Genomic DNA, 24308 nt, shown 5'->3' with positions numbered 1-24308 from the left:
CCATTCTGACCTGAGATCAGATTCATACGAGGTTTCCCACTAGACACACACTGGTCTGAGTAACCCATTCTGACCTGAGATCAGATTCATACGAGGTTTCCCACTGGACACACACTGGTCTGATTAACCCATTCTGACCTGAGATCAGATTCATACGAGGTTTCCCACTGGACACACACTGGTCTGATTAACCCATTCTGACCTGAGATCAGATTCTAAAAAAATGTCAGTCGTTCTTCGATTTATACTATAAATATAAATAAATACTATAGCAGACCTACAAGCTCGTAGCGCGCCACTCGGTGGCGCGCTACGAGCATGTAGATCTGCTATTTTTAAATAGCTAAAGCATAACATAGTGCTAACACCACAATGGGTTCCCGTTCAGAATGGGTTAAGGATAATCGGGCCAATATAGATAACGTTTCAATAATAAATAACTCAAAAGCCCAACACGTGACACACCGTCTGCGAACGCCGCGCGTCAAAACAGCCGCCTCCGTTATTTCCAATGAACCTATCGCACACCGGCGGCGTCAGACGCGCGTTCACGCCTCGCCTCACACTGGGTAGAGGGTATACTGCCACACTATCAAAAGAGCTGCGCACATTTTCCCGGCTGCGGACAGCCGAAAAACCGGGTTTTTAGACCACTGGTGGAGGCAGAAAAAAAGATCGAAACTAGCTCGAAACTTGCGCGACGGCCAGCTTCCCGGCAGCGCTCTCCTCCTCCGCGGCAGTCGTCCGCGGAAGTGGAGCTTCTTTTCTCCATCCACCGTCTGAAAACCCGGGAAAAAAAAGAAGCTGCGCAACAGCTTCTTCTGTCCGCGGCGCAAAGCCGTTTTCCGCTTTTCCGGTCTGGGAAACGGGGACTCCGATACGCCGGTGCCGTGTCATTAGTCAGAAGGTTCATTGTTCCGAAATTACTATCCCTATCTCTAACCCTAACCCTACCGTACTATCCCTATCTCTAACCCTAACCTAAACCTAACCGTCCTATCGCTACCGTACCGAACGGTTTGCGGAGCGGTCTTGATACCGGAAGGTCGCTATACGTAGTTCGTATCCCCGGACCGACGCGTTAAAATTACCACCGCTGAAGTGCCCTTGAGCAAGGCATTGAACCCCTACCATGAAATGTTCTATGAGCAGGGCCTGGCTGTAAACAAGTTCTTGAGCTTAGTCCAGTTACCCTGTAGGGTAAACATAGTACCTTTCCTTTCCTTTCCTTTCCTTTCCCCTCCTTTCCTTGTGTTCCTCCTTATTTCATTAATTGTGCGCTGCTAGACTGGTTAAAATAAATGATATGGACTGAATATATCAGTAGGCGTGGAAGCAGATAATCTCACACAGAATAATTAGATTACTTGACATAATATCAATATCAGTGAGTTCAATTATTGAGACAACCGATGAATTAAAATAATTTCATGCCACAATTAACTATTTCTAAATGATGAGTCATATTTTGAGTATATCTTTCTAATTATGAATGTGTTTTGTCTTTCCATGAATTATGAACATGAATGGAACGTGACTATAGAGAGTGAGTATCAAATCTATTCTACTTCATGTACTACAACATTTTTTTTTAGATTCATACATAACCCCAGATGTTAGATTAGGGTTGCTACAGGATTCATAGTTCCCACCTTGTTGTAAATATAACAATCATAATTTTACATTCAGAGTTTCAACATGAATTACTGTCTCTTCATATCCTGATGAAACATTTCAAGTATCCATAATCTAACTAATAATGATACAAAGATACAGCATTGCATAGAGATAAAGGGCTGTATTTTGCGTGTCTTAAGTACCAGGTCTTATTCCCTAACTTGAGTAAACTAAAGACCTGGAGGCGTGATCAATGCTCTTTGGCTATTCTGAGTGGCCAAAGAGCATTGACCACGCCTCCAGGTCTTTAGTTTACTCAAGTTAGGGAATAAGACCTGCTACTTAAGACACGCAAAATACAGCCCTAAGTATCCATAATCTAACGCATAGCTTGTGGTTGAGCATTTTGAGGAGAGTGACATCATCATAATACACACATTAATTATGTAAAATAATAGTTTTATGACCATCTGATGTACTATATTAATTTAAAGCAGTCTGTTCTCCATATATCCAAGACTTAAATGTGATATAATATCAAATGCATCGTCCAGTCAGTATGACGTGTTGATCTGATGAAGACTTGTTGTTAAAACATCTTAACTATGTGGTTGAAGGTTACCCTGAAATCAAGCACCTCCTCAGACAGACAGCAGGGGAGAGGGACAGCAGGAAGGAGTCCTCTCTTCAGCTTGGTAAGCATGAGAGGTGATAGAATTATCCACCACATGAAAACTGTATGTTAACTTTATCTATGATCACTCAGTCACAGTTATGAATATCGATTACAGTATGTGTGCGTGCATGTGTACACCTGCATTGTGTGTGTGCGTGCATGTGTGTACACCTAGATGCATTGTGTGTGTGCGTGCATGTGTACACCTAGATGCATTGTGTGTGTGCGTGCATGTGTACACCTAGATGCATTGTGTGTGTGCGTGCATGTGTACACCTAGATGCATTGTGTGTGTGTGTGCGTGCATACACCTAGATGCATTGTGTGTGCGTGCATGTGTACACCTAGATGCATTGTGTGTGTGCGTGCATGTGTACACCTAGATGCATTGTGTGTGTGCGTGCATGTGTACACCTAGATGCATTGTGTGTGTGCGTGCATGTGTGTACACCTAGATGCATTGTGTGTGTGCGTGCATACCTAGATGCATTGTGTGTGTGCGTGCATGTGTACACCTAGATGCATTGTGTGTGTGCGTGCATGTGTGTACACTTAGATGCATTGTGTGTGTGCGTGCATGTGTGTACACCTAGATGCATTGTGTGTGTGCGTGCATGTGTACACTTAGATGCATTGTGTGCATCTGTTTGTATCTCAGATACAGACAATAGGATATAATGAGGACGTTGTCTATGGTTTCAAAAGTTACATAATCTATGATTTCTATTATGTTCTATAATAGAAACACAAGTGGGTCTGACCCGGGATCAGAGACAGCAGTTCATGAAAATGACCCAGGATCAGAAACAACAGGTCATGACAATGACCCAGGATCAGAGACTGCAGTTCATGACAATGACCCAGGATCAGAGACAACTGTTCAAGACAATGACCCAGAATCCGAAACTGTTTCTGGATATGACCCAAAACTTGATAGAGCAAGATAAAGAACTGCAGAAAAACAAGAAAATGATGGAGCTGAGCGACAAGCAACATCAACAGCTGAGCCAAGATCTTCAGGAACAGAGAAGCATATTACTGAAGCTCACCGTTCAACTGAAGGAAGGAGAGAGAGAACTGGAGCAGATCAAGATAGAGAGAGGCAAGAGAATACAAGAGAAAGACCAGCTACTGAAGGAGAGACAGAGTGAACTGGAGAAGATGAAGACAGAGAGAGACAAGACAATACAAGAGAAAGACCAGCTACTGAACGAAAGACAGAGACAGCTGACAGAAAAAGACAACCAACTCAGAGAAAGTAATCAACTAATGACAGAAAGAGACAACCAACTGAAGAAAATGAATACATTACTGGCAGAAAAAGACAAGCAACTGGAACAGAAAGGTGAAGAGCTGAAGATGAGGGAGAAGGAATGTGCTGATGTCATTGAGCAGAGCAACAAACAACAAGACAAACTGAGTCTGGACCTTCAGGAACAGAGAACCCAAGTAAAGGAGATCACTGTTCAACTGGAAGACAGGCAGAGAGAACTGATAGAGAGAGGCAAGAAAATACAAGAGAAAGACCAGCTACTGAAGGAAAGACAGAGTGAACTGGAGAAGATGAAGGCAGATAGAGACAAGAATATACAAGAGAAAGACCAGCTGCTGAAGGAAAGACAGAGAGAACTGACAAGAAAAGACAACCAACTGAAGGAAAGTAATCGACTACTGACAGAAAAAGACAAAGATCAGCAGAAGTGTAACGAACTGCTGACAGAAAAAGACAAGCAACTGGAACAGAAACGTGAAGAGCTGAGGATGATGGAGAAGGAGTTGGAGGAGGTCATCGAAGAACACCCGCAACTTGGTGAGATTTAGATCCTTAACATTGTCTCACTAGATGACCGTTATGTTGATGATTGGACAAAATGTAAATCTTCAACCTGTGTGTGATTGCAGCTCAGCAGAGCTGTAACCTGAAGACTGAATTAGTTGCTTAGATAAATGTCATTATTACATCATTATACCACAAATAAATAAATAAAGACTTCCCATCTTGTCTTCAAGGTTCTTTCACGACTGAGCAAATCCTGACAAAGATAAAGATCGATGAAGCAGAGAAATATCTGAAGACTGTGAGGGATGAGTTCGTCAAGAGAGTCTCAGAGGCCACTTTGAATTCTCTCCTGGACGAACTTCTGACTAAGAACATAATCAATGACTTGGAGATGAAGGTGGTTAGCGAGGACCGCAGGGCAAACAAAGCACGGAGAGTTATTGACATTGTGAGGAACAAAATAAACAAGCCAAGTTCAGAAATGATTGACATCCTTCAAGAGCTGGACCCTAACCTTAGTGAACTCCTGCATGATTATTACATCACCCTCCAGGAGGCAGAAGACCAGGCCGAGAAGACCATTCAGAGGGACAGTAAGGAGAGGAAACACAAGGCAGAGCAGGAGATGAAGGAGATGTTTGAGAAGGAGTGTAAGGAGTCTCTGAGGGGGGAAGAGCAAGAGGAAACAATCAAAAAGCTTAAGGCACACATCAGTGAGATTGAGGATAAAGTTGCTGAACTGGAGAAACAAATGAGGGAGGAGACGGATGGAGAGAAGAAAAGAGAGCTGGAAGAAGAGCTGAGGAAGGAGTCTGAGAGAAGAGAGGAGCTGGAGAGAGAGCTGGAGACGATTCAAGAGGCGAGAGAGAGAGAGAAGAGAGAGATCGAGGAGAAACACAGACAGAAACTAGAGGAGATGAGAAAGGTCTATGAAGACCCCAGGGTGGAAGCAGAAAGAGACCTGATGAAGAGATTCCTTCCTGAGATGGTCAGCGACATCATGACCGCAAAGATGAAGAGGCAGGGGGAGATGCAGATAGAGTTTGAGAGAAAGCTGGAGGAGAAGAGCAGAGACATGAAAGAATTTGTCAGCGACATCATGACCGCAAAGATGAGGAGGCAGAGAGAGATGCAGATGCAGAGAGAGTTTGAGAAACAGCTGGAGGAGAAGAACAGAGACATGAAAGAATTTGTCAGCATGTGTCAGAGTTTTATTGATAAGATGGCCCCTTCCTCTGAATAAGGTTCTGAGGGGGTCCTGTTATACATACAGTCAATCTGTATTATGCTCCCTCTTGGCCTAGTCACCAGCAGGCATGGACTGTCTTTCCATTGCTATGCTGATGACACACCGCTCTACACCATTGTCATCACCTTCATCCACACTCACCATCTGCCCGGAGGAGATACAGGTCCCCAAGAAAGAGCCTCTAAAAGCACCAACTCATCCAGAACAGCTGTTACGATCCTGATGAGAGAGAGAGAGAGAGAGAGAGAAGAGAGAGAGAGATGGGACATCTCCTATTGGACACAATACACCCATTCTACTCACTGTCTTCATCTCCTATTGGACACAATACACCCACTCTACTCACTAACGTCATCTCCTATTGGACACAATACACCCACTCTACTCACCCCCCCCCCCCCCTGGAAAAAAAAGCTGGCAGATTTTTAATGTTGAGAATATTCGATAGGTATTTTATTAATCTGCTTCATTGCTTAAATTGCTTTTTTTTAATGGTCCCAACATATACTCAATGTTATAATCATTATGTTTTTGTCAGTGTGTACGACTGTACGGAATTATAGTTTCCTGATTTCCAGAGCCTTGAGGCCTTTAATCACCACTGGCCTGACCACCTGCTCGTCGGTGGTCAGGTTTAATGTTTTTGGTTGTTATTAATGTTTAATTGAATTTAGTTGTTGTTCTTCATGTCATGTCTGTGAATTCATTGCATAGGACCTAAATGGAAACAAGACCGCAAGGTGCTATTCCAATTTGGACTGAGTGTTTGACTCTGTTGCTTATTACCAAACTATTCAGTCAATCAAAGCCTCTTCACCTGAAACTGGAGTCTGAATAGACCTTCACTGATCCAGACCTGTCCCTCTACCTTCACTGACCCAGACCTGTCCCTCTACCTTCACTGACCCAGACCTGTCCCTCTACCTTCACTGACCCAGACCTGTCCCTCTACCTTCACTGACCTGTCCCTCTACCTTCACTGACCCAGACCTGTCCCTCTACCTTCACTGACCCAGACCTGTCCCTCTACCTTCACTGACCCAGACCTGTCCCTCTACCTTCACTGACCCAGACCTGTCCCTCTACCTTCACTGACCCAGACCTGTCCCTCTACATTGGTAAAACCACTCAACCAATGACCCTCCATCTCAAGGTCTTAACAGAAGCAACGTGACTTCAGTTCTCTCCCATCTTCCAAGAGAAGCAGATGTCAGACCACCTAATGTTCTGATAGGGCAGATGTCAGACCACCTAATGTTCTGATAGGGCAGATGTCAGACCACCTAATGTTCTGATAGGGCAGATGTCAGACCACCTAATGTTCTGATAGGGCAGATGTCAGACCACCTAATGTTCTGATAGGGCAGTTGTCAGACCACCTAATGTTCTGATAGGGCAGATGTCAGACCACCTAATGTTCTGATAGAGCCAATGGTCGTCCTTTGAAATCATTTGCATCACGTTGGACTTTTTATATATGTATGTGTATATCCGTTTGTACAATTATTGTATCGTCTTCATTCTGACTTTATTCAGACACTTGATTTTGTTAACTGCAGCTATATGTAATGTGTTTCTGAATCTTATAATATAACTTTAATTAGTTAAATGTTATATACTTTTAATATAGTAAAATGTATTCTACTTTTAATATAGTAAAATGTAATCTACTTTTAATATAGTAAAATGTAATCTACTTTTAATATAGTAAAATGTAATCTACTTTTAATATAGTAAAATGTAATATACTTTTAATATAGTAAAATGTAATATACTTTTAATATAGTAAAATGTAATCTACTTTTAAACATCCTACGGTGTCTGTGTCTCACTTCTTTCAGCTTAAAAAAAGACAGATTGTAGATCTGCTATTTTTGGTCAACAAAAATAGATGGTATATGCGTATGACATCATCATACCCAGAAATTATGCGGGAACGCCTACTGAGTGTCAAAAAAAACTATGTCTGGCCTGATTGACAGAATGAAGAAGAATTGACAGCCCATCATCCAATCAGAAAAGTCCTATCTGACTGACAGCCCATAGAGACACACAGGGACTACAAATTCCACGTCCCCAAATGAGACAATGATGAATATTGTCAGCTAAAGTACACTGGCTGACACACAGTGGGGACACACAGAGGGGACATGCATAGCCTCGATACCCAGACTGGCTGACACACAGTGGGGACATGCATAGCCTCGATACACTGGCTGATACACAGTGGGGACATGCATAGCCTCGATACACTGGCTGACACACAGTGGGGACATGCATAGCCTCGATACCCAGACTGGCTGACACACAGTGGGGACATGCATAGCCTCGATACCCAGACTGGCTGACACACAGTGGGGACATGCATAGCCTCGATACCCAGACTGGCTGACACACAGTGGGGACATGCATAGCCTCGATACACTGGCTGACACACAGTGGGGACACACAGCGGGGACACACAGCGGGGACACACAGCGGGGACACACAGTGGGGACACACAGTGGGGACACACAGCTGGGACACACAGTGGGGACACACAGCTGGGACATGCATAGCCTCGATACCCAGGCTTTCATTCAGCTAAAGTACACTGGCACACAGCGGGGACATGCATAGCCTCGATACCCAGGCTTTAATTTCGTCTGCGCGAAAAATGAAAGCCTGGAGGAACGCATTGGCTGCCTCGGTCTAGAAGTGGGAGTCAACGCTTCCGGGTGTGGGTGTCGCTCCAAATTATGTGACGTAGCGCTTCACTAGGTGGGAGAGGAGTGGCCATGAGGGCTGACGGACAGATCGGTGAGATCCAATCAGGGCGAGCGCAAATCTCAGCCGCGACCCACCCCTATAGACCAGAAACTTAACACGTTAGCTCAGGCTAGGACATGCAAACTGTGGTGACTTCCTAGAAAGAATAAACTGCTAGAGTTATTTACAATCAGGCTTTTGTAGAAACAAAATCTTTGTTAGGATGCTGTCAGCGCCCCCTGGGGGGCGGGGACAGTCTCTTATCTTGAAACTGTAATCAAACAGCTGTGTGTGTGTTAAAGGGACACTTCACCCTTTTTGCAAAAAAATATATGTTAATGACGTTTAGAAGCTTTAGATCACTTTCCTGGGGGTCTTTATGTGTGTAATATGTGGTTTTAGATATTTTAGATTGTAGCAGTGAGCCTGTTGTCTCTGATGTCATGGACACTGGGCTCACTTCCTTCCTGGACTACATGTTGTCTCAGTAAGACAGCTCTCCCCCCTATCCACAAGGAGGAGCAGTGCACCAAAGAATTATGGGAATTGTAGTCCAGGAAGGTAGTGAGACCAGTGTCCATGACATCAGAGACAACAGGCTCACTGCTACAATCTAAAATATCTAAAACCACATATTACACACATAAAGACCCCCAGGAAAGTGTTCTAAAGCTTCTAAACGTCATTAACATATATCTTTTTGCAAAAAGGGTGAAGTGTCCCTTTAAGGGGGGCTCCTGCTCTCTGCTCTAGAGTCTAGATAAGTAAAAAGTATTTGTGATTAAATCAGTTAGACCTGTTACATATTGAATACATTCGAGCCTTTTCATTACATGTGTTAAATAAGGCTCTGCATACTTCATATACAGTATAGTATAGATATTTAATTAGTCCTATTGATATAAACCGTAGAGTTAAGTGTGACATAATGAGCTACATGCCAGGTGTCCCGCCTACTTCACAGGAAGATCCTGTGAAGGCAACATTCTGATTGGCTACCACAAGCGGAGGTAGTCCACGGAGGAGGGACTTTGAAGTTAACTATACTGCAATGTTGGGACCACTGAGTTGTGATTGGCTACGATGTGACTCAATGTTGGGACCACTGAGTTGTGATTGGCTACGATGTGACTCCTCAACCACCGCCGCTACAAGACACAAGGTCTTGTAGCGGATTAACCCCTGATTAACCCCTGACCCTGTATACTGGGTTAGGGGTTAATGAACTCAGGTGTATTTAGGCCAACATGAGGCAGTTTACAAAGACAACACCAAACGTCCCAAAGGGAGAATAATGTCCAAACAGTGACTAACTTGTCTCCGGTCAGTCCTTGGGGTCCAGCTCCGTCCAGCCCTCAGCTCTCTGTCCGTCCTTGGACTGTTTGTTTGCTCTGCCATGTGCTCTCCCAGCTCTGCTGCTGCACGGCCCTCTGGGAGTTGGAGTTCTCTCCCAGCTCTGCTGCTGCACGGCCCTCTGGGAGGTGGAGTTCTCTCCCGGCTCTGCCTCAAACACTCAGACAAAATTAGACGCCCTTTCCGGCTCTGAGTATCTAGTCTGGAATCTAGAGGAACGCGTTCTAGCGCCCACGCAGGTGCCTGCATCTTCACTGTACCGTGTGTGTGTGTGTGTGTGTGTGTGTGTGTGTGTGTGTGTGTGTGTGTGTGTGTGTGTGTGTGTGTGTGTGTGTGAATACAGTGTACAAACAGGTCTCCTCCCACCAGCCGCTCCCTTCCTACCTGGAACAGACAACTGACCACAGACACAACGACATCACCTTGCTGGCAAGATGGCAGCCGTGTGAATATCATCAATTGCTTCATTTACAACAGGATGATTGAAGGGTGGTGTCAATCATTTCTTTGCTCCGTGACAGCTGACTATAGGATGAGGCCTCGTTGCCGAAAGGTTGCCGGTTCGATTCCCCGGACGGGCAGGGAAAATCTGGGTGGGGAAGTGATTGGTCATGACTCACCCAACACCGCTGAAGTGCCCTTGAGCCCCTGGTCAGGACATCAGTATCAGACTGAGGTTGTACTGGTCAGTACATCAGTATCAGACTGTGGTTGTACTGGTCAGTACAACAGTATGAGACTGAGGTTGTACTGGTCAGTACAACAGTATCAGACTGTGGTTGTACTGGTCAGTACAACAGTATCAGACTGAGGTTGTACCGGTCAGTACAACAGTATCAGACTGTGGTTGTACTGGTCAGTACAACAGTATGAGACTGAGGTTGTACTGGTCAGTACAACAGTATCAGACTGTGGTTGTACTGGTCAGTACAACAGTATCAGACTGAGGTTGTACCGGTCAGTACAACAGTATCAGACTGAGGTTGTACTGGTCAGTACAACAGTATCAGACTGAGGTTGTAGTTGTCAGTACAACAGTATCAGACTGTCGTTGTAGTTGTCAGTACAACAGTATCAGACTGTGGTTGTACCGGTCAGTACAACAGTATCAGACTGAGGTTGTACTGGTCAGTACAACAGTATCAGACTGAGGTTGTACCGGTCAGTACAACAGTATCAAACTGTAGATTTAGTCATCTAAAATATTACGATATTTAGTCGACTGAAACTAGACTATACACTAAAACATTCCGGGTGACTAAAACCGTGACTCAAACTAAATTAAAACTATTCAAGAGAGACTAAAACTAAACTAAACTAAAATTAAAATTAAAATGTGCTGCAAAAAAACCAGAAAGGCTTTTGTGTATTCTCAGTTTATCACAAGCATTAAAAAGGAAGGCAACAAAGTTGAACAGGATTCACGGGTCAAAGAACAACGATAAACACCTACAAAAAAACCACCTGAAAACATTTAAAAACGTGTCCGTTTGTGCTTTACGTTTTACATCTTTTCTTTTTTCTTCTTTTTTGTTTTTTTTTCACAATCCACAGAGTTTTGACTTTGACATTAAAGTTGATCAAAGACAACAACAGCTTAAACATGGAAACAGCACAGACTGCAGGGGATTAATTCTGTCCAATCGGACGTCAGATAAGATGTTAGTTCTGTACAGTGACAGCCACAGTCTGTCCAATAAGACATGAGATATTACAGACATCGAAAGGACCAATAAGGCCTCATTGGTCCACCAGCCTTGAAGCAGTTCTGACTGTTGAACCATAACGCATCTGTTACAATACTGACCATAACGCATGTGTCCATCAGTTACAATACTGTCCATAACGCATGGGTCCATCTGTTACAATACTGTCCATAACGCATCTGTTACAATACTGACCATAACGCATGGGTCCATCTGTTACAATACTGTCCATAACGCATGGGTCCATCTGTTACAATACTGAACATAACGCATGGGTCCATCTGTTACAATACTGTCCATAACGCATCTGTTACAATACTGTCCATAACGCATGGGACCATCTGTTACAATACTGTCCATAACGCATCTGTTACAATACTGTCCATAACGCATGGGACCATCTGTTACAATACTGTCCATAACGCATCTGTTACAATACTGAACATAACGCATGGGTCCATTTGTTACAATACTGTCCATAACGCATCTGTTACAATACTGACCATAACGCATGGGTCCATCTGTTACAATACTGTCCATAACGCATCTGTTACAATACTGACCATAACGCATCTGTTACAATACTGTCCATAACGCATGGGTCCATCTGTTACAATACTGACCATAACGCATGGGTCCATCTGTTACAATACTGACCATAACGCATGGGTCCATCTGTTACAATACTGTCCATAACGCATCTGTTACAATACTGTCCATAACGCATGGGTCCATCTGTTACAATACTGTCCATAACGCATCTGTTACAATACTGTCCATAACGCATGGGTCCATCTGTTACAATACTGACCATAACGCATGGGTCCATCTGTTACAATACTGTCCATAACGCATCTGTTACAATACTGTCCATAACGCATGGGTCCATCTGTTACAATACTGACCATAACGCATGGGTCCATCTGTTACAATACTGTCCATAACGCATCTGTTACAATACTGTCCATAACGCATGGGTCCATCTGTTACAATACTGACCATAACGCATGGGTCCATCTGTTACAATACTGTCCATAACGCATGGGTCCATCTGTTACAATACTGTCCATAACGCATGGGTCCATCAGAGACTCTGTTTTACAACCAATAGGACATGGAGCTATAGTTCTGGGTGTAACGATATAGGGTAACGGTTATCCATGCATCGATTTTAATCTCAACTGCGTCAACGAACGTGCAAACGGCATCAAGTGGTGTCGTTTGGACTTTGTGTCACATGTCGACTCGCATTGCAGTGGAAATAACCGATCGTGTCGACACCGAGTGCTTGTGCCAGTTTAGCCATTTTAAGAAGAAAGAAAAATAAATGAAAGGGGTTTAATTCCTTTTCCATTCCATATCACTACACTTGGTCAATCAGATCAATTTATATCCATAACTCCCATTCCAGAAAATATTGTAAACCTGCACTAGTCACACGTTTTATACATGTTGTATTCGTTTTGGCTAAATAGTTGCTGTATCGATTTCAAATCATTTGAATCGTATCGTGTCGCCATGAATGAATCGATATCGTCCACGTATGGCATCGTCAACCATGTATCGCCGTGATGCGTATCGTACCGTTGTTAAAATGCAACGTCACCGCCCCACTGGAAATGGCCCAGTTCAGTTTCTTGCTGTTATTTGGGTGAAAAGCCAATGAAGTTTCCACACAACGTCTTTAGAGAAGGGTCAAAATGAAACATGTCTGTATAGAACTGTACTCCTGCATGGCACAGAACATAAAAAGTATTATAATAAGTCTGATTGACAGTACATTAATATAATAATACGTCTGATTGACAGTACAGTATTATAATAATACACGGATAATAAACTGTTATCCAGGAATGTCTTCGTTTTGAGGTTTATGAAACGTCCAGCTCATTCATTTTAGAGTTAACATACTTTTCTTTCCAAAGTTAAGGACAGCCAATCAGGCGTGCGTTTCAAAGCATGCAACCTGTTTTTAAAAGACCTCATACTCTGAACGGCACGACGTGAAGCCGCCAGCCGAGGCTGAGACACACACACACACACACACACACACACACACACACACACACACACACACACACACACACACACACACACACACACAGATCATATTGTATGTTCAGAAACGAGAGCTTTGTGGACATTAACCCATTCTGACCTGAGATCAGATTCTAAAAATGTTCAGTCGCTCTTCGATTCTTCAAAAATAGCAGACCTACAAGCTCGTAGCGCGCCACTCGGTGGCGCGCTACGAGCTTGTAGGTCTGCTATTTTTCAACAGCTAAAGCATAACACGGTGCCAACACCAAAATGGGTTGATTCTCATGTGTAATGTGTTGTACTGAGTGTATACATTCTACTGTACATGACGTGTTGTTGAACATTGACATTCTGGGGATCAAGGAGCTTACCGAGCTCACCTTGACCTTTGAACCTCAGAGCGCAACGCCTCACCTTGAGTTGACCGTCACCGTGTCATTTTGGGATGAGGAGATATATATATATATATATATATATGAACCCAAACATCAACCTGTACAGTAGACTCTGTAGAGGATAATATGAACAGCGTTCTTTATGGTCATTAATGCACTCCTGCGATACCTTTTGGGAAATCGTGCATTCATGACGGTAAAGAACACCTTGTGTGTGTGTGTGTGTGTGTGTGTGTGTGTGTGTGCATGTGTGTGCGTGTGCGTGTGCGTGTGCGTGTGCGTGTGTGTGTGCGTGCGCGTGCGTGTGTGTGTGTGTGTGTGTGTGCGTGCGCGTGCGTGTGTGTGTGTGTGTGTGTGTGTATGTGCGTGTACTCATGAATAGTCTAGGGCAGGTCAGGAGGCAGGTTGAGTGCTGGTAAGTTCTCCATTCATCTGGTCGTCGTCATCATTTTTCGACCGTGGTCCAGATCATGTATTTCACATCAACGCCACGCCAGACTTCCCGGTCCTTCATTGCCATCCCAAAGTTCCTGCTTTACTGATGCCTGTGTCCCTATTAGCGATGACATCATGTGTCCCTATAGCGATGACATCAGGGGAAGGACAGTTTTCTACCTCTGGTCTGCTTCGAGGCAGGACTCCAGAGAAGAAGGGGAGATATAACCTCATTGTCAGCTCTGTAGCAGTGGCCGGAAAACGGTGTTCTTCTGGATCGGACCAGTGAAGAAACACAGGGAAGGTTGCTGTATATTAGATCAGTCGATGGGTGGCTCTTCTAAGAGAGATTTTGCGCTCTCATTAGAAAGGCGGGTAGTGTAAAGCGCCATCCAACCGTTTCTCTAGTGTCTTTGAAAGTGTCCATGTCTCGGAGCCATAGAGTAGAATCGGCTCGACGGTCGTCCTAAATGTTTTTACTTTTAACATCTCACTAAGCTGGGATGGCCAGATCTTATGCATGTCATTGCAGGCTGACCAGGCCACACCCTTCATAGTTTGAAAGTCATTTTGGGACGAAGATACTGTATAATATATGAACCCAAACACTTGTAGTCATTAACCTGTACAGTAGACTGTAGAGGATAATACCAGTAAGACGCGCAAACGCGGGAAGCGAACGCGGCTGAGACCCTGCAGATCATGTCTGTCTGTCTGTCTGTCTGTCTGTCTGTGTGTCTGTCCCGCTGTTACTGTATATGTGGACCTGGATCCTTTTGTGCCCATATATGGAGCTGAGTGATTGCTGATGCAACAGTACTGTATATGTGGACCTGGCCCCTTTTGTGCCCATATATGGAGCTGAGTGATTGCTGATGCAACACACTCCATATTTGGACGTATAGCGGGACAGACACACAGACAGACAGACACACAGACAGACAGACATGATCTGCTAGGTCTCATAGTAAGCAATGAACCCAAACACTTGTCATTAACCTGTACAGTAGACTGTAGAGGATAATATGAACCCGTCAGACCACAGTGATGTCACCAGTGATGTCATCACACAACAGTTCTGACGTCGTCAGACCACGGTGGTGACGTCATCGGACCACAGTGTTGACGTCGTCAGACCACGGTGGTGACGTCGTCAGACCACGGTGGTGATGTCATCAGACCACGGTGGTGACGTCGTCAGACCACGGTGGTGACGTCGTCGGACCACGGTGGTGACGTCATCAGACCACGGTGGTGACGTCGTTAGACCACGGTGGTGACGTCATCAGACCACGGTGGTGACGTCGAGGGGCTTGCTGCTGGGCAGGGACTTGAGGTACTCCAGGTGTCGCCGGGCGTCCTCCTGGTTGTGTCGGACGTAGTAGACCACGTAGGAGATGAGCATGGAGAACCACAGGAACATGGTGACCAGCATGGCCACGTCCGTGGTCCTCCGAGCCAGATTGCACAGGTCTGCGTCCACCGCCAGCAGGGGGCGCCCCTCCTGGTGGTCGCGGAGCTCCGAGCTGCGGCAGAGAACGCGCGCCGCCGCCTCGTGGTTCAGAGCCATGCCCTGCACCGGTTAGAATGCACCGGTTAGAATGCACCGGTTAGCATGCACCGGTTAGAATGCACCAGTTAGAATGCACCGGTTAGCATGCACCGGTTAGCATGCACCGGTTAGAATGCACCGGTTAGAATGCACCGGTTAGCATGCACCGGTTAGAATGCACCGGTTAGCATGCACCGGTTAGCATGCACCGGTTAGAATGCACCGGTTAGAATGCACCGGTTAGCATGCACCGGTTAGCATGCACCGGTTAGAATGCACCGGTTAGAATGCACCGGTTAGCATGCACCGGTTAGCATGCACCGGTTAGAATGCACCGGTTAGAATGCACCGGTTAGCATGCACCGGTTAGAATGCACCGGTTAGAATGCACCGGTTAGAATGCACCAGTTAGAATGCACCGGTCAGCATGCACCGGTTAGAATGCACCGGTTAGAATGCACCAGTTTACAATTTAGAACTTACAATTTTTATTAGAATTTAGAATTTACATTAGAATTAATCATTTAGAATGTATATTAGAATTTACAATGTATATTAGAATTTAGCATTTATATTAGAATTTAGAATTACATTTTTTGAATTTATATTAGAAGTTATATTAGAATTTTGAATTTACAATGTATATTAGAATTTTGAATTTATAGTAGAATCTATGTTAGAATATCGAATTTACAAGTTACAATTTACAATTCAAAATTCACAACTTACAACTCACAATTCACCATTTGTCAGCCTTCTGATTGGTCCCTTAATGACCAACCAGCAGAGAGAGAGGACTTTCGTCCAAACACGAAACGGCAACCAGTGGGTGCGAAGAGGGGCGTAACCAGGGGCTATGAAATGTACAGTGTAGGATTTAACAGACGGGTCCATTAGGTGTTTACCTGCAGAGCCTGCTGCAGAGCGCAGTCACAGTGCCAGGGGTTAGGTTATGGTTAGGTTATCTAGGTGTGTACCTGCAGAGCCTGCTGCAGAGCGCAGTCACAGTGCCAGGGGTTAGGTTATGGTTAGGTTATCTAGGTGTGTACCTGCAGAGCCTGCTGCAGAGCGCTGCAGTCACAGTGCCAGGGGTTAGGTTATGGTTAGGTTATCTAGGTGTGTACCTGCAGAGCCTGCTGCAGAGCGCAGTCACAGTGCCAGGGGTTAGGTTATGGTTAGGTTATCTAGGTGTGTACCTGCAGAGCCTGCTGCAGAGCGCAGTCACAGTGCCAGGGGTTAGGTTATGGTTAGGTTATCTAGGTGTGTACCTGCAGAGCCTGCTGCAGAGCGCAGTCACAGTGCCAGGGGTTAGGTTATGGTTAGGTTATCTAGGTGTGTACCTGCAGAGCCTGCTGCAGAGCGCTGCAGTCACAGTGCCAGGGTTAGGTTAGGGTTAGGTTATCTAGGTGTTAACCTGCAGAGCCTGCTGCAGAGCGCAGTCACAGTGCCAGGGGTTAGGTTATGGTTAGGTTATCTAGGTGTGTACCTGCAGAGCCTGCTGCAGAGCGCAGTCACAGTGCCAGGGGTTAGGTTATGGTTAGGTTATCTAGGTGTGTACCTGCAGAGCCTGCTGCAGAGCGCAGTCACAGTGCCAGGGGTTAGGTTATGGTTAGGTTATCTAGGTGTGTACCTGCAGAGCCTGCTGCAGAGCGCAGTCACAGTGCCAGGGGTTAGGTTATGGTTAGGTTATCTAGGTGTGTACCTGCAGAGCCTGCTGCAGAGCGCAGTCACAGTGCCAGGGGTTAGGTTATGGTTAGGTTATCTAGGTGTGTACCTGCAGAGCCTGCTGCAGAGCGCAGTCACAGTGCCAGGGGTTAGGTTATGGTTAGGTTATCTAGGTGTGTACCTGCAGAGCCTGCTGCAGAGCGCAGTCACAGTGCCAGGGGTTAGGTTATGGTTAGGTTATCTAGGTGTGTACCTGCAGAGCCTGCTGCAGAGCGCAGTCACAGTGCCAGGGGTTAGGTTATGGTTAGGTTATCTAGGTGTGTACCTGCAGAGCCTGCTGCAGAGCGCAGTCACAGTGCCAGGGGTTAGGTTATGGTTAGGTTATCTAGGTGTGTACCTGCAGAGCCTGCTGCAGAGCGCAGTCACAGTGCCAGGGGTTAGGTTATGGTTAGGTTATCTAGGTGTGTACCTGCAGAGCCTGCTGCAGAGCGCAGTCACAGTGCCAGGGGTTAGGTTATGGTTAGGTTATCTAGGTGTGTACCTGCAGAGCCTGCTGCAGAGCGCAGTCACAGTGCCAGGGGTTAGGTTATGGTTAGGTTATCTAGGTGTGTACCTGCAGAGCCTGCTGCAGAGCGCAGTCACAGTGCCAGGGGTTAGGTTATGGTTAGGTTATCTAGGTGTGTACCTGCAGAGCCTGCTGCAGAGCGCAGTCACAGTGCCAGGGGTTAGGTTATGGTTAGGTTATCTAGGTGTGTACCTGCAGAGCCTGCTGCAGAGCGCAGTCACAGTGCCAGGGGTTAGGTTATGGTTAGGTTATCTAGGTGTGTACCTGCAGAGCCTGCTGCAGAGCGCAGTCACAGTGCCAGGGGTTAGGTTATGGTTAGGTTATCTAGGTGTGTACCTGCAGAGCCTGCTGCAGAGCGCAGTCACAGTGCCAGGGGTTAGGTTATGGTTAGGTTATCTAGGTGTGTACCTGCAGAGCCTGCTGCAGAGCGCAGTCACAGTGCCAGGGGTTGGAGTCCACCAGGACGCGAGCCTTGAGACGAGAGAACGCATCCTTATGCACCGACGTGATGCGGTTGTGAGACAGGTCCAGAACCTGAAGAACAATTACATGAGGTTATGAGACAGGTTGTGAGACAGGTCCAGAACCTGAAGAACAATTACATGAGGTTATGAGACAGGTTGTGAGACAGGTCCAGAACCTGAAGAACAATTACATGAGGTTGTGAGACAGGTCCAGAAGAACATGAAGAACAATTACATGAGGTTGTGAGACAGGTCCAGAACCTGAAGAACAATTACATGAGGTTGTGAGACAGGTCCAGAACCTGAAGAACAATTACATGAGGTTGTGAGACAGGTCCAGAACCTGAAGAACAATTACATGAGGTTGTGAGACAGGTCCAGAACCTGAAGAACAATTACATGAGGTTGTGAGACAGGATGAGGTAAATAAAACATAAACCCTTCTCCATTTTTCATCACTGTTTATCAGGAGCACCGACCTGCAGTGTGGCCTCCACACCACTGAAGGCGCTCTCTCTCTCTCTCTCTCTCTCTCTCTATGTCTCTCTCTCTCACCTGCAGTTGTGCCTCCACACCACTGAAGGCGCTCTCTCTCTCTCTCTCTCTCTCTCTCTCTCTCTCTCTCTCTCTCTCTCTCTCTCTCTCTCACCTGCAGTGTGGCCTCCACGCCACTGAAGGCGCTCTCATCTCTCTCTCTCTCTCTCTCTCTCACCTGCAGTGTGGCCTCCACACCACTGAAGGCGCTCTCTCTCTCTCTCTCTCTCTCTCTCTCTCTCTCTCTCTCTCTCTCTCTCTCTCTCTCTCACCTGCAGTGTGGCCTCCACGCCACTGAAGGCGCTCTCTCTCTCTCTCTCTCTCTCTCTCTCTCTCTCTCTCTCTCTCTCTCTCTCTCTCTCTCTCACCTGCAGTGTGGCCTCCACGCCACTGAAGGCGCTCTCTCTCTCTCTCTCTCTCTCTCTCTCTCTCTCTCTCTCTCTATGTCTCTCTATGTCTCTCTCTCTCTCTCTCTCTCTCTCTCACCTGCAGTGTGGCCTCCACACCACTGAAGGCGCTCTCTCTCTCTCTCTCTCTCTCTCTCTCTCTCTCTCTCTCTCTCTCTCTCTATGTCTCTCTATGTCTCTCTCTCTCTCTCTCTCTCTCTCTCTCTCTCACCTGCAGTGTGGCCTCCACGCCACTGAAGGCGCCCTCGCTCAGCGTCTCCACTGCGTTGTACGACAGGTTGAGTTCTCTCAGCAGTCTGAGGCCGTGGAAGGAGCGGTCTGGAACGGAGCCGATCTGGTTGTGGTCGAGACGCAGCAGGACCGTGTCCACCGGGAGGCCCGGGGGAACCTCCTTGAGGCGCGACTGGGGGGTGGGAAGGTCAAAGGTCAGTATAGTTAACAAAAATGTATTTGTCAAATGTTTTCGTCATAGTATTAGTTGACGACATAAATACTGGTTCTAACCTGTGCTGTAGTTGTAACCTGTGTTGTAGTTCTAACCTGTGCTGTAGTTCTAACCTGTGTTGTAGTTGTAGTTGTAACCTGTGCTGTAGTTGTAACCTGTGCTGTAGTTGTAACCTGTGTTGTAGTTGTAACCTGTGTTGTAGTTCTAACCTGTGTTGTAGTTCTAACCTGTGTTGTAGTTGTAACCTGTGTTGTAGTTCTAACCTGTGTTGTAGTACTAACCTGTGTTGTAGTTGTAACCTGTGTTGTAGTTCTAAGCTGTGTTGTAGTCCTAACCTGTGTTGTAGTACTAACCTGTGTTGTAGTTCTAACCTGTGTTGTAGTACTAACCTGTGTTGTAGTTCTAACCTGTGTTGTAGTTCTAACCTGTGTGCAGGTGACGTTGAGGCCGTGCAGATGCACCGGGTCGGCCCGTTGACAGAGGCAGCCTTTGGGGCACATGGAGGCCGAGGGGAAGCACAGCGCCATCAGGACCAGGCTCTGGAGGAGAACCACCACAGGCAGGAGGTCTGGGACCGGCATGCTGCTGCATCATCCGCCCTGGGGGTCCCTGGGGGAAGTAGGCAGAGATGCAGTGGACTCAGGGCAACAGCCCAGCTTTAATGAACTTAAATCCCTTTATTTTAGATTGTTTTGTAGTAATAGTACAACATAAACATTACAGAGACTTTAGTTGTTACCGTACAATACTTTAAAACAGTTGTCATGTTGCACACATGCTTAAAAAGCTCTTGTTTGCGCCGCCCTCGCTGAAAACAATGTATTTCCAACTCTATTAGATGGCTCTGGGTTTCTGCCCCCTCAATGTCCTAACTCTTCTATTAGATGGCTCTGGGTAGTAAAACATAGTCAATATAAACCAAGTAAAACATGAATAAATAGTACTTCTTCCAGCAGTGCAGACGAGTCCTCAGCAGCCGCCCTCTGCTCCCATTGGCTCAACGTATGTGGATGGCAGCATGCTGCACCTGGGGAAAAGAACACTAATCAGACCCGTCTGAACAGAGTGGTGCCGTACTGTACACGCACTGTACTCACTGGTACAGCACTGTACTTTTCTTTTTTACAGTCTATGGTTCCTCCATGACAGGGTGAGACACCGGCTGACTTGTGATGAGATGATCATCTCACACGTAGAACACGTAGAGATGATCACACTCTTTCTCTCACACGTCTAGAACTCTGTCAGTGTCACTGCTATAGTCCACATGAAGAAAACAACTCTGTCAGTGTCACTGCTATAGTCCACATGAAGAAAACAACTCTGTCAGTGTCACTGCTATAGTCGACATGAAGAAAACAAGGAATTAAATCTTCTCTCACACGTTCCTCTGCGCGAGAGAGAGAGAGAGAGAGAGAGAGAGAGAGAGAGACACACAGACACAGAGAAACAATAGAATATACAGAACAAAGCCCAGTGAATGTGTGTCTGGGTTCCACAAAGCTTAAGCTGGACTGAACGGTCAGTGTATTCTCCTCACACCAACGGGGCACAGACTACCCAACGGGGCACAGACTACCCAACGGGCACAGACTACCGAACGGGACACAGACTACCCAACGGGCACCGACTACCGAACGGGACACAGACTACCCAACGGGCACCGACTACCGAACGGGGCACAGACTACCCAACGGGGCACAGACTACCCAACGGGGCACAGACTACCCAACGGGCACAGACTACCCAACGGGGCACAGACTACCCAACGGGGCACCGACTACCCAACGGGCACAGACTACCCAACGGGCACCGACTACCCAACGGGGCACCGACTACCCAACGGGGCACCGACTACCCAACGGGGCACAGACTACCCAACGGGGCACCGACTACCCAACGGGCACCGACTACCCAACGGGCACCGACTACCCAACGGGCACAGACTACCCAACGGGGCACAGACTACCCAACGGGGCACAGACTACCCAACGGGGCACAGACTACCCAACGGGCACAGACTACCCAACGGGGCACAGACTACCCAACGGGGCACCGACTACCCAACGGGCACAGACTACCCAACGGGCACCGACTACCCAACGGGGCACCGACTACCCAACGGGGCACCGACTACCCAACGGGGCACAGACTACCCAACGGGGCACCGACTACCCAACGGGCACCGACTACCCAACGGGCACAGACTACCCAACGGGCACCGACTACCCAACGGGGCACCGACTACCCAACGGGGCACCGACTACCCAACGGGGCACAGACTACCCAACGGGGCACCGACTACCCAACGGGGCACAGACTACCCAACGGGGCACAGACTACCCAACGGGGCACCGACTACCCAACGGGGCACAGACTACCCAACGGGGCACAGACTACCCAACGGGGCACAGACTACCCAACGGGGCACAGACTACCCAACGGGGCACAGACTACCCAACGGGGCACAGACTACCCAACGGGGCACCGACTACCCAACGGGCACCGACTACCGAACGGGGCACAGACTACCGAACGGGGCACAGACTACCGAACGGGACACAGACTACCCAACGGGGCACAGACTACCCAACGGGCACCGACTACCCAACGGGACACAGACTACCCAACGGGGCACAGACTACCCAACGGGGCACAGACTACCCAACGGGGCACAGACTACCCAACGGGGCACAGACTACCCAACGGGGCACAGACTACCCAACGGGACACAGACTACCCAACGGGGCACAGACTACCCAACGGGGCACAGACTACCCAACGGGCATCGACTTCCCAACGGGGCACAGACTACCCAACAGGGCACAGACTACCCAACGGGGCACAGACTACCCAACGGGGCACAGACTACCCAACAGGGCACAGACTACCCAACGGGGCACAGACTACCCAACAGGGCACAGACTACCCAACGGGCACCGACTACCCAACGGGGCACAGACTACCCAACGGGGCACAGACTACCCAACGGGGCACCGACTACCCAACGGGGCACAGACTACCCAACGGGGCACCGACTACCCAACGGGGCACAGACTACCCAACGGGGCACAGACTACCCAACGGGGCACAGACTACCCAACGGGACACAGACTACCCAACGGGGCACAGACTACCCAACGGGGCACAGACTACCCAACGGGGCACCGACTACCCAATGGGCACCGACTCAGTGACTTGAGGGTACAGGGTTTGATGAGGGACTTAATTATTTGGGCCGATTTAGAACTGCCGGGCGTGGCTGCACTAATAACTGTGGGGCCCGTCTAGAGTTTAAATGCACAGGTATCAGTCAACAGGCCCGTCTAGAGTTTAAATGGACAGGTATCAGTCAACAGGCCCGTCTAGAGTTTAAATGGACAGGTATCAGTCAACAGGCCCGTCTAGAGTTTAAATGGACAGGTATCAGTCAACAGGCCCGTCTAGAGTTTAAATGCACAGGTATCAGTCAACAGGCCCGTCTAGAGTTTAAATGGACAGGTATCAGTCAACAGGCCCGTCTAGAGTTTAAATGGACAGGTATCAGTCAACAGGCCCGTCTAGAGTTTAAATGGACAGGTATCAGTCAACAGGCCCGTCTAGAGTTTAAATGGACAGGTATCAGTCAACAGGCCCGTCTAGAGTTTAAATGGACAGGTATCAGTCAACAGGCCCGTCTAGAGTTTAAATGGACAGGTATCAGTCAACAGGCCCGTCTATAGAGTTTAAATGGACAGGTATCAGTCAACAGGCCCGTCTAGAGTTTAAATGGACAGGTATCAGTCAACAGGCCCGTCTAGAGTTTAAATGGACAGGTGTCAGTCAAAAGGGAGACATCGAAGAGGAATGATGGATGATGGGGAAGGATCAACATATGGAATGTCAGAACAGGTTCTGACATAATATCCATATGCTAATATTGATGACATCAGGGATCTCCATATATGGGCTCAATTGTGACAACAGGTCGCATTTACTATGACTTCTGATTTACTATCATCCCTGATGATGTCATAGTGAACCTGGGCACCATATATGGGCTTTCCCCATGTATGGGGATCGTGTATGGTGATCATGTATGGGGATCTGGAGTGATTCACTGATGGACAAAAAACACACGATTCTATAGTTAATATAGGGTGGTTTCTATATGCCTGATGAATGTTTTGAATGAATTTCGTGTATATTTATTTGTACATCTCTAAGAAAATGGTTGACCCTCTTGTAAACAAGTGTAGTGCTTTATCCACTCACAGTTAACGGTTTTTGTATTGAGTTTGTGCTTGAAATGTACCAATTCTGCTTCTTCTATAATGAAGTGTCCAAATTAAACAGACTAACAGACCAGCGTGACACAGAGAGGTGTTTTAAATTAAACAGACTAACAGACTGCAGGCCAGCGTGACACACAGAGGTGTTTTAAATACATGCAGACATTATAGCCATGAAACAATAAATACAGACATTGTGTGTTTATGAAAACATAAATCAATGGGGCTCATCAAAACGATCAACATCATCAGCGATCGATCAATCACTGAACATGTGACACCGTCTTAATTCAACTGGGATCAATCGGATCAATCAGACAGACAGAGAAGCAACAGGCGTCGTGTGAGTGTGTGTGTGTGTGTGTGTGTGTGTGTGTGTGTGTGTGTGTGTGTGTGTGTGTGTGTG

General features: G+C 46.9%; 1 protein-coding gene across 1 annotated transcript; it reads right to left on the bottom strand.

Moving 5' to 3' along the window:
* Positions 1-9394: 9394 nt before the first annotated feature.
* lrrc3b (leucine rich repeat containing 3B) lies at positions 9395-20212 on the bottom strand (the record flags this gene model as incomplete). Its single annotated transcript, XM_080788378.1, has 6 exons — positions 9395-9574; positions 9772-9807; positions 15291-15572; positions 18190-18315; positions 19398-19589; positions 20057-20212. 6 exons carry the CDS (start codon positions 20210-20212, stop codon positions 9395-9397), a joined length of 972 nt encoding a protein of 323 aa, XP_080644504.1.
* Between the last annotated feature and the right edge of the window lie 4096 nt (positions 20213-24308).

This window comes from Protomyctophum bolini, assembly GCF_963924005.1.
Source record: "Protomyctophum bolini genome assembly, chromosome: 17".
NCBI classification, from domain to species: domain Eukaryota; kingdom Metazoa; phylum Chordata; class Actinopteri; order Myctophiformes; family Myctophidae; genus Protomyctophum; species Protomyctophum bolini.
The sequence above is the reverse complement of the archived record's forward strand: the minus strand, read 5'-3'. Positions and strand labels throughout refer to the sequence as shown.